Source organism: Ruditapes philippinarum, unplaced genomic scaffold (genome assembly GCF_026571515.1).
Source record: "Ruditapes philippinarum isolate M1 unplaced genomic scaffold, ASM2657151v2 ctg18179_1_1_1_1, whole genome shotgun sequence".
NCBI classification, from domain to species: domain Eukaryota; kingdom Metazoa; phylum Mollusca; class Bivalvia; order Venerida; family Veneridae; genus Ruditapes; species Ruditapes philippinarum.
Genome location: NW_026854248.1, coordinates 6,030 through 17,567, shown reverse-complemented (window position 1 = coordinate 17,567; position 11,538 = coordinate 6,030). Strand labels below are relative to the sequence as shown.

The window sequence follows — 11,538 nt, the reverse complement described above, 5'->3', positions numbered from 1 at the left end:
TAATGAGATAGATCAAATGTGAGATCTAATTTATCTGTAGATCTAATATATGTACTTTGGCTCTAATTTGCCAATTCTAGACAATCAATTATTGAATCCGATAATTATTTTCTTTAAACCGCCTTACACAAACTATTTGAAACAGACTGTAGTGGCGGAACGGAGCGTGTGAACTGAACATTACTAAACTATCGACTATTTGCTAATGTACACGTGAAGTGTTCGGATGGTAACAATAGCGGTCAAGTAAATTCATTTTTTGTTGGATTTAAAGAAACTTATAGCTATTTTTAAAGATGTCTGAAGGGGCAAGCGGCAATTCAGGAGCGAAAAGGGTTGTTGCCATAGCAATCGATGGCAGTGACAATGCGAGAGAGGCCTTTAAATGTAAGTTGTTTTCGTTTATGTTTGCATTTCCGTATTTTCGGACTATGTACTAGAGCTCGAAAGATGGTACGCCTTCTTTATAATGTAAACTTAAGTAAACTTTTCAAGGTCATGTAACTTGAAATTCTCATGAACGCATAAATATATGGATATTAAATGATCTGCATCACTTTAAAAGATTTATAAAATGGTTATACTTGAGTTACCTTGACATTCATGGGGCATTAGCGTAGAACGTATTTTAAATAGGACATAAATCTACTTAAATAGTGAAAAATTCATATAAATTAGATCATATTCTAATAGGTGGGTTTTATTGAGAGCGATTTTCAGAAAGAAATATGACCCGAATATGCTCAAATTTTACAACATAATGATGAATTAAAGGTGATCCATTTTCTCGTTAATAAAGCATTGAAACAGTCTTGATTCTAATTCTAAATTGCCCTTAAAGTTTAAACGGAACATTAAAGATTCATAGACATAAATCTAAGTTAAATACTAACAGTAGATATATAGTGTTCAATCTTGAATTACTATTAAAATTTTAAAGTTGGTAAGCCAACAGTATAGAACATTGTCAGACTGCACGCAGTGCACGAGCGTACAACCGACTTAAGCACGGGTGCAGGCTGGCCCTGGCCCTTTGCTTATTAGTTCCGGTTCCAGTCGGGTATGGGTTTACTCGAATAAGATATATAGTTCGATCTGAAGAAAATCTGTAGACCTCGAGCCCATGATCCCGGGGTTGACAGGCAGACACCTTAACCACCGCTCTCCTTTGCTTTGTCATTTGTTATGTACATGTATGCATATGATAACATTTTATCTTTTTTATCCTATTTTTTTGGATATATTCTAGTTTACGTGAAAAACGTGCGAAAAGAGGGCGACAAAGTTTACCTCATTCATGCTGTGGAAATAAACAGTGTTCTCCATTCAACACAATGGTATAGCTGTAAGTTTGTTTTATTTCTCTCGGTATTAGTTTAAATTTTATTTGTATATCAAATAAGAAAATACTAGTTAAAACGTATAATTAGGTTTATTCACATCTTTAAAATGATAAGATTTACAGTAAGACGAAAATGAACAAATATTAATCAAATAACTGTCAGGTCATTGGCAGGGCACGGAAAACATTAACACATGTTGTATTTCAATTTTGTCTGGCAGGTCACTTGTACTTCAAGTACACCATATTTTTTCATGTATTCTTTGACCGTTGTACAAAACTATATTTCTACGGTCAGTCACCGATATAGGTACATCGTGCACAAATACTAAACCTTTCAACATTTTCAACATGTACTAGGGGAAATAGTTCTGACAGTAAGGTTCCGTAAAGTCAGTTTCTTCTTTTTGTAGTCGAAAACGCGTCACGTAACATCTAGATAAACAATTATAATATTTTCTAGACGCATTTACATGAAATGTTTTCATGTTTGTATAAAGTATTCTATTTCGTTTTTGACATAGTACCTTCCATATATTGGCCACATCTGCAAACAATCATCTCAAAAGCAGCCCTGAACGATGGTCATTCATGCCGTTGGTCTATTCAAGTTTTTTTATGGCATACATGTGTTGCTGATCATATATTTATATATCTATTCATGAAGTGTTATTGAATTTAGATCAGCATAATTAACATTATAGTTCCTTTTGGTGATGTTGTTCATACTAGCATTTAATCCTTTGTACTCGCTCAGTTAAATGTATGACAAAAATGCGTTACAAAACATGGAAGATATATACTTTATGGTAAATTCTTCACCGCATCCCCTGTCCAATATACGGGGTTATAAACGATTCTATTAGCTGAAATATGTTATGTAAGCTAAAATATGTCTAGCTAAAATATCGTTTCGACAACAGATTTGATATTGCACATTGAAATGATCGATATTAAATTCATAAAATTGCAGCAGCCATGTAAATTTAGTCTGCAGATAATATAAATGATACGAAGAGGCGGCTAAATGGGTTCGAATACAATGCATCTCTTAACTCCAGCAGTGAGGTGGTATTGAACCCTCGTGTTGCTATAAGTTTTTAACATCTGATGTTTGACAAAATCATTTTTTCGGTTTCGGCGCCAAATGACTGAAATTGTGTTAGTTCGCCGTAAAACCAATATAAACGAAACAATCAAAACGAAATTCTCCATAATTATATACATTTTTTTGTGTTTTCAAAACGTTTTATAGCATATAATTTACAATTTAACTGCAGAGCAAAAATGTTGAGAGCACTCTCATGGGGTTTGGCGTACATGGCATATTATGTAACAGTAAATAATTGTGCATTGGCCATATTGCAGACAGCAGTACATTAATTTGCAAGATCTTAACATCACGAATTTAGTAATTCAAATCATACTTAATAACTTTATTTTGATTTTCAGCGCCATATTCGTTCGATAAAGAAATGCTACATAATTTATTAGAGGAAGAGAAGGGAAAGATAAAGGCAAAGCTGGAGAAGTTTGCAGAGCTTCTTAAAGAAACTGGGGTAAGTGTCGACGGCAGTCTGTTAAAATTTTCCTTATTTACAAGAGCGGATCCATGATTGTTTACCCGGCGTGGGTCCCGATTTTCAACAATGAGTAATGTATATTCCAGTAGATGTTTGGCATGTTAATAGTCATGAGATACTTTTACTAGTTTTTGCATAAATTTCACGGAAAAAAACCCAACCTAAGTTGATATCCAATTCTCAGAGGGGTTCGACATACTAGCCAACTTAGGGAGTGGACTTAATCGACTAACCCCCGCTTCTGGATACGCGCATGCTTTGTTGTATTTTGTTGTTACAACCGATGCACACTGGCCATAGCTTTCGCAGAAGCGGTGGGTCTACCGGTGCGGCGATGGAGAATTCGTCGCAGAAGCGGTGGAAAAACATGGCTGTCGGATAGTTTTTTGCTGGTGTCGGTAAGTTTATGACTTATTTTTACGTTATGTTTTTATGTTTAACTGATAACACCTAGTGAGACTGGAGCCCACATATGTACTCTTCCAACTTATTACAAGCATGGGATGTAAATCATGACCAGTTATGCAAACACTTCTGTACAGTTTGACGAGGGGACGCCACTTTTGCCTAATTTTGTTTATAACACTACAAATCTACTCAAAACTATCCCTAGATACACTGGGATCGCATCGTATGTATGATAATTACACTAAACAACCATATTTTGGAAATTTTGGAAATTGATATTACCATTTTCATAAAAGAATTGACAAAAATTGATTACAACGCAGACGGCGGTGGATTCGATTGCAACACAGTGCGGTGGGCCCGATTTCATTTATGTCTTTTTTTACGTTAAAGTCACAGAAACTTAGGAGTTGAGCTCCAAACGCCTTAAAATACAAATTAAATATATATTTGTTAATCCTAACACATATAGTTGTTATATATATCAATGAAAGTAAATAAACGCTTTTTTGAAAACAAAATGACTCTCAGATATGCTGTATATCAATGCGCTTTGAACCAGCCTTGCTATAATCGGAGTCATTCGGGATAATGCGGGTTCTCACATTCATAGCGCACCGCATTTAAATACGACAGAGCTGAGTGCTACGCTTGAATTTGTTGAAATATTTTGTAAAAAAATAAAACGGCGATAGTTTAAATTTTTTCTCATATTGTGTTTGTATGTTGAAGATGAAGTTTGATATTGTTGAAAAAGAAAAATATGATGAAAATATATAATAAGTACCAGTAATATATGTTTAATAGATGATTCGTGTCGTCTGTGGACAAAAGGATAATGTGAACATATTGGAAATAGAATAAATTGCAAGGTGATTTGAAGGATGTGCGAATTTTTTCTAACAATTTTTTAAAATCTTTTATATATTTTTGACGTATAAATATTTACTTTTTCTTCAAACAGCATAAATGTAAGTTTTATTGAAACATATGATAAGTATATGTGCTGGAATTAATAAATATACATTTATTTGGATTTTAAAGCAGCACGTCTCAATATTCATGTTTATTTTCATGAAAAGAATTGGAAATGTATTTAAAAGTAAAATATTGTGGTGTGAACAAATAAATTAATTAACATATTGAAATCGGCACTTACAATCTACAAACATCACCAAAAAAGTGGTCAACATATGACAAAACAGTTCTTACTGCGTTAGTAACGCAGTAGAAATATGGTGATAAAACATTGCAAAATCATACTTTAACCGCATATAATGTGTAAAATACAACTTGGATCTTGAATGTTTCCAACTTTTTTAAAATCGTGATATATTTTTCTAACTATTGATGTTCTTGAAATATTTTGGCTCATCTGATGGTTCCCAGCTTTAAGGCTTTTGCAGCTCCAATGTGTCTGAGATTAATTAAAGAATAAATAAAGATATCTATACTAATTAAATGTTCATAGATAATAACATTGACCTTTATATTTCGAAACTTAAATGTACCTTCTTGATATGTTTTTTAAATCACTCTGGAAACAATAAATAGTTATAATAATTATAAACCTCCATAATAAAGAACGGATTAACAATCAAAAGGAACAGAAATGCACGTTTTATTCGATATTCCTGATGACAAAAATGACACAAAAAACGGAAGAAAAAACAGTTTCTGGAAATTTGCTGTGATAAATGATGTACTAAGAAAACTTTCAGATGCGCGAATTCTTCCCCTTTTCACAATATTTCTATTTCTAGTAAAAAAGGACAAATATATGAAGCTGATTAAATTAATAAAATAGCAAACTAATAGGACTTTTACCATTTTAAATTTCATTATCACCTATAACTGAATTTTGCTGATACAATAGCATAATGATGTTAATTATCACAATTCATCCTTTAGTATATTTTCATATACATGCAGTACCTGCTATTTACCTGTATTTTTTCATTTCATAACATTATTTTTCTCAATTTCTTAATTTTCACAATTTAAACAAGTGTTTGATATGCTTTACAGGATGTAATTCTAATAGATGTCAAGATAAATGGGTGCTGTTAATTGGAAGATACTGACATTTTGAAGGTTTTTTCATGACAAGTATAATATTCCTTCATACCTTTTTTAATTTCCGGATTTTGGAAGTAAATTTTAATTTATATAACCAAAATTTTTCCAGAAAATCGTTCGGAATTCAGAATTTAGAAGTTCCGTAATTCAGAGGTTTTGATTACATAGAAAACAGAAGGAGAAATTTCGGGACCCTGAAAAATGTTCGGATTTCAGAAGTTTCGGATTTAACAGATTTTAGAAATTCCGGAATTAAGAAGTTACACTGTATATCTATTTATATATATACACTCGGACATCTATTTGTATTTAATAATACTGTTTTTAAACACAAAATAAACACATTTCTCTGAAGTCAAAGAAAACTAAAAAGTTGTACTTCATTAAAAGTGCGCTGTGTCAACATAAACCCTCAAATTAGACTTTAATGGTGTCAGCCCACCGCACTGCGTTGCAATCAAATCCACCGCCGTCTGCGTTGTAATCATTTTCGATCAATTATTTTACAAATAGTCAGGGACAGTTTTCAAAATTTCAATTATATAAATGTTTTGTGAAAGTATCATACATACGATGCGATGCCAATGTATTCAGGGGTCGTTTTGAATACATTTGTACGTGTTTATTACCAAAATTTAAGCATATGTGGCGTCCCCTCGTCAAACTGTACAGAAGTGTTTGCATAACTGGTCATGATTTGCATCCCATGCTTGTAATTAGTTGGAAGAGTACATATGTTGGCTCCAGTCTCACTAGGTGTTATCAGTTAAACATAAAAACATAACGTAAAAATAAGTCATAAACTTACCGACACCAGCAAAAAACTATCCGACAGCCATGTTTTTTCCACCGCTTCTGCGACGAATTCTCCATCGCCGCACCGGTAGACCCACCGCTTCTGCGAAAGCTATGGCCAGTGTGCGATGTGTCAGGCATAAAGGTTTGAGTAGCACGTGCAGATATCTTAAACAAATATAAGTTTATCTGTCCAAAGTCCTCCTGTTTAAGTAGGATATGCATATTTGTACATGTTGTACAATGTACATGCAATTAATTTAGATGACAGCATGGTTATTAACTTTGCGTGCATAAAAAGGACCAATGGGTGGGCGATTCATGTTGCTGTTTGAAGGATTATAATACAAGCTTTCTGATTGGTCAATTTATTTCTAATTTAACAGTGTGACGGTACGGTGAAGAGTATTCATGCAGAATCCCCGGGTGCTGGTATATGCAAGGCCGCTTCCGAAATAAATGCTTCCCTAGTTGTTATTGGCACTCGAGGATTGGGAAAAATTCGACGCACTTTCATGGGCAGCGTCAGTGATTACGTGCTACATCACGCGCACGTGCCTGTGCTAATTTGTAGGCATGAGGATGTGGCGGAACAGCAAGAACAACATCAGAAAAAACAATAACCCTTAATCATTACTCAGGTAGTTGTGACGTAAATCTGTTTAAATAAATAGAGACTGTTTCATCTTAACTCATTCAATCAATTTCGTGCATAAATATTTCCTGCTCTATGTCTCCTGCCTTAACGTGACGTCACGTGTTATAATACAAAATTTGTATGATTTAACGCTTACAAAGTGCAAAAACAGTATAAAGATAATAATTTAAACGCTGTTCATGACAAGTATGATAAACTTTAGAACAAAAACGCATGATGGACGCTGTTTTGAAGAAAGTGACAAAATTAAAAAATCAACAACAACAAAACAATTAACAAAACAACAACAGCAACAACAACAAAACAACGTAAGTCTGTGGTCATAAAAGATATTTTGTTGGATGTGTATTACCATTTCCTTAAATTATAGATGTATGCATATTTTATAACTATATAAAGATTAAAACAGTTGTTTTAAGTGTTCAGGTTTACTTGTGTATGTTTACATAAATGTATTCAAGAGGGTTTAGATATGAGTATATACATGTGTATGCTATTGAATTATTTTCCTTGTCAGACATTAACTTAAATAATCGGAGTTTACTATGTTTATTTACTACATGTGTATGTCCATTCTCCCCATTCCATTATATTTTCTATCAGGTTGTATTATCCTTTAAAGGCACACCACGATCAAACTATTTTTTGATCAAACTATTTTCTGCGTTATTTTTTTTATATAAATATGTGTGGATATTTGAATATTTACTCAAGTGCGAAATTAAACTCAACATGCGAAATTAAATTCAACATGAGCTGTTCATAAATATTTAATTTTCTTATATTACATTCAATCATTTAATGCAAATGTTTTCATTTAATTCAATTTCTCGATCTAGTGGATATGTGTTATGCAAAGGCTTGCCATGTTTACAATGCTTAAAAGTCCACCTCTGAAATGTGTCAAATGCAAATTTACATTATTTTAAAAGCTCAACCACAATTTAATCTGCTGGTCATACTTTCACCAATATAGGATTTAGCAAAATTAGATCGTGTTGGGTCTTTAATAAATATTTAGTATAGCTATTACGTACTGACATGTCTTTTTTATTCGATGTATAAATACAATAAAGTTCAGTTTCGTATGTAAGCCTGTGTAAAAAATGAAACGTGATTTCTTTGTTGTAGAAACTATTAAAATCTGTACCAATAAGTCATTATTACTATTCACTAATTCAGATTTCTGTTAATTTAGATGAATAACTTTTAAACTGGATATATCTCACACATTTTTTAATAATTAGAGCGGAATACATAAAAAACGAAGACAATTTTTGATTGATGGTCGTTAACCATGCAGAAATTGGCTTTCTATAATTGCTCTTTTCATAATTTCATAATCAACAAGTATATCAAATAACGAGCTATAAAATGATTTTTAAATACGTCAGTGATTTACAAAACTACTCATTTTTGAGCAGTCATATATGGTTTTTTTACACACCAGTAAAGTGACTTTCTTGCACAACTCAGAATATATACATGTATTTGCACTAATAAGACATGCATTTTGTAACAGTAATTTTTTCTACGATCCAAAAATGTTTTTGGATTCATGAATGTGTTTTGTTTTTCATGCTATTTTATTACCAATGCAAAAAGGTGACGATTTTAAAGGGACCATCAGCTTGTTATTTATTAAATTATCATAGAAACAAAACGATACATTTTTGTACATGGAAATTAAACATGTTACATGTATGTTATAAAAATGTCATCTGTCCATAATTACCGGTAACCGTATATAAAAAGTTACAAATTTAAGAGGACCACTTTTTCTTGTTCAATGTTTTACCAATCAAAGTTTCACAGCTTGAATGATGCAAAGTGTATGCTATATAATAAAATTAAACATCGTATTGTATAGTCCATGTGTTAGTCAAGACTTTTAGTATGTCCCAGATTTTCTGTTTACAAAACTTCTTTTTCAGTAGCCTTGATATAATTTGCACGAAACAGTTAAATTATATATGATCCCAGATCTCGCAACCTTTTACGGAGAGAAAACGATATTACATGTTAAGTATTGTATTAAGTCATGTTCTTTGTAAAAAACTACATGTTTTTGTGTGTCTGTGTCAATCCAGACTTTGACGTGCACGATAAGATGACAGTGAAGAAATGTGTACTTTGTTTACAATACAGAGAAATTTAAACTAGTGTGGTATAATTTTACAGGGTGAACACTGAAGATGTATATCTTGGGTGTTTTGAATGTTATATTGGTTTACGTTAAAATTTTGTAGAATATTAAGTTCATAGTCTTTTTTATATTATATTAGAACACATAATTAAAATATATTGTAAAACTCAGAATGCGTTATTTTATTTTATGTTTATTTGTGTTTGAGGTATTTGGCAGTCATCGGGATTTGGTAAAATATTGATCATAGGTATTTCATTTATTTATAGCTCGTGTAAATTCGGCAAAAGTCGTCAAATTCCGTAACTTAGATACGTTTGAAAAGGTTCAAGTTGACAAGATGAATTTTTGTTTCTTCTGGTTCTGTCGACGCTAATTTTGTCCTTAAAAGATACGTAAATTGTCGGAACATACCGCATTTACATACGAAATCTCATATTACCTAAGGCATTAATGTCAATCTAATTTGGAGATGATTGGTCTAAAATTAAATTGACCTTTCCGAGAAAGGTCAATTATTGTCCAGTAAAAGGGCATGGCAATTTTATGATAAATTGCTTGCGTAAACAAAAACAACTGTACAGTTGTGTGAAAACACTGAATTGATGCAAAACTAAAATGACTGCGTTCCTTTTTTTCTGGTTAAGATGCAGTGTTAGAGGATTATGTAATATTATTGACAAGTATTTCGTGGTTTTTAGCTCACCTTGCACAAAGTGCAGGTGAGCTTTTAGGATGGCCAACCAAATGGCGTCCGGCGTCCGGTGTCCGTCCACATTTTAAATATTCTAAGGACATCTATGATACCGCAAGGCCAATGTTAATGAAACTTGGCAGGAATACTCTTTGTATGAAGCTCTATCAAGATTGTTCAAAGAATTCCATTCCATGCTAAACTCTGGTTGCTGTGGCAACTAAAAGAAAAAACTTAAAAAGTCTTATACTTCAAAATGGAAAGGGCTAGAGCTTAGATATTTCTCACAAGGCATGAGCTTGTTGGATTCTACAAAGTATATTAAAATTATGGTCTAGAGTTGAAAATTGGTCTCTGGTTTGGGGGTTAAAGGGTTTTTTTATTGCAAGATTGTATAGACTGTCTTTGTAGGGATAAATTGAAAAAGTGTATCTTGTATTTTTGTCTCAACAGACATTGTTATGAGGATTTTTCTGTTAAAGCATTAGAAAGATGAAAATGTTGTTGGATGTGAATGTTAATTCAAAACAAAGTCAATCAGAATAGCCCAAATTTTAGAGCTAAAGTGAAGTTGATTTCCCCATGCAATAATAGATTCTTCCATTAATTTCGTAATACCATCAGAAAGGAGACTGTGTCATTTCCGAAATAAAATGTAATATATTTTGGTTCTTGACATTGACTTGCACATATTATTGTGTAAGATATTGCACAAAGAAACGAAAGTAAACAAAAATGTTGTATTTTTTTTTCACAAAAAAAGCTGATTAAGATAAAAGTTTAATTTACAGTACGGATATTACTTAAATTTTTCCTTCCGGTTTGCGGGAATAATCATATAACAACATTGTGTACGCTGGTTTTACTGAATCTGCTGAACGATTTTAATAATGTCATTTATTTCATTCTGATCATAAACATACAATTCAAATCACTAAATAATGCATATCAATCAGTCTTGAGTCAACATTTTTGTCCAGAAAACATCTGTATCAATCTGACCTATTTAGAAAACTAACCGACCGGAAGTAGGACGAAATGGCGGCCTTGAACAATTGAGAAATTTTGTAACATAAACTCGTATTTCAAAACAAAGAAGTGAAGATGAATACAATTATCGGTGGGCTACGTTGAAACAGGTATTTTGTTAACAATCTGTGAAGTATTAAGGGATGACATTTAGTATTTATGTAAATATCACCTCCCGTGATATGATTTCTAAAATTTTATATGTTTGACGGAATTCCGTATTTTCGGCGATCTCCGAGGTCATTTTTCTGAATGACTTAAATCCGATGAGAAATCGGGAAGGGTGTGTGTGCATGCCTCATTAATTAGCGTGTGCACATTGCTTGATAATGCTTGATATATTATTTTAAATAAATTTGTCCGTCTCAGACCTGTTTGCACAAAATGGGAAATATACGAATCAAAACAATTACGATACGGAGATTGCCGATGAAAAAATGAGCTAGTTAAATTTATACAAGATCAGATTTGATTGGTCGTCGTTTTTTTACCAGCCAATGAAATCGTTTGTTGCATAGTCATTTGATGTCAAAATACATACATGTACAAATACAATGACAATAACAGTGAAGTGTTAATACTAACGATCTAAAAAAGGTGCAAAAAACAAATGGAGGTGGGAGTGGTTAGCGGAAAAGGACTTTAAAGGTGAAAAATGGGATGCTTGGTTGAAGAAACCAAATGCAATGGGCTTTTGTGAAGTCTGTTCCAAAACGATCAACTAGACAAATTCGAACAGAAAAAAGGTGCTTCTTAATCACGATGAGCTGAAGATGAGGACCACTAAAAGAATCTTAGACCAAG

At 32.6% G+C, this 11,538-nt stretch overlaps 1 protein-coding gene across 1 annotated transcript; it reads left to right on the top strand.

Moving 5' to 3' along the window:
- Positions 1-105: 105 nt before the first annotated feature.
- On the top strand, positions 106-9,184 carry LOC132739526 (universal stress protein Sll1388-like; the record flags this gene model as incomplete). The annotated part of the gene is given in 4 exon segments (XM_060727240.1): positions 106-387; positions 1,250-1,345; positions 2,795-2,901; positions 6,594-9,184. Coding segments are annotated over 4 exon segments (531 nt in total). The 3' UTR covers positions 6,831-9,184.
- Positions 9,185-11,538: the final 2,354 nt, after the last annotated feature.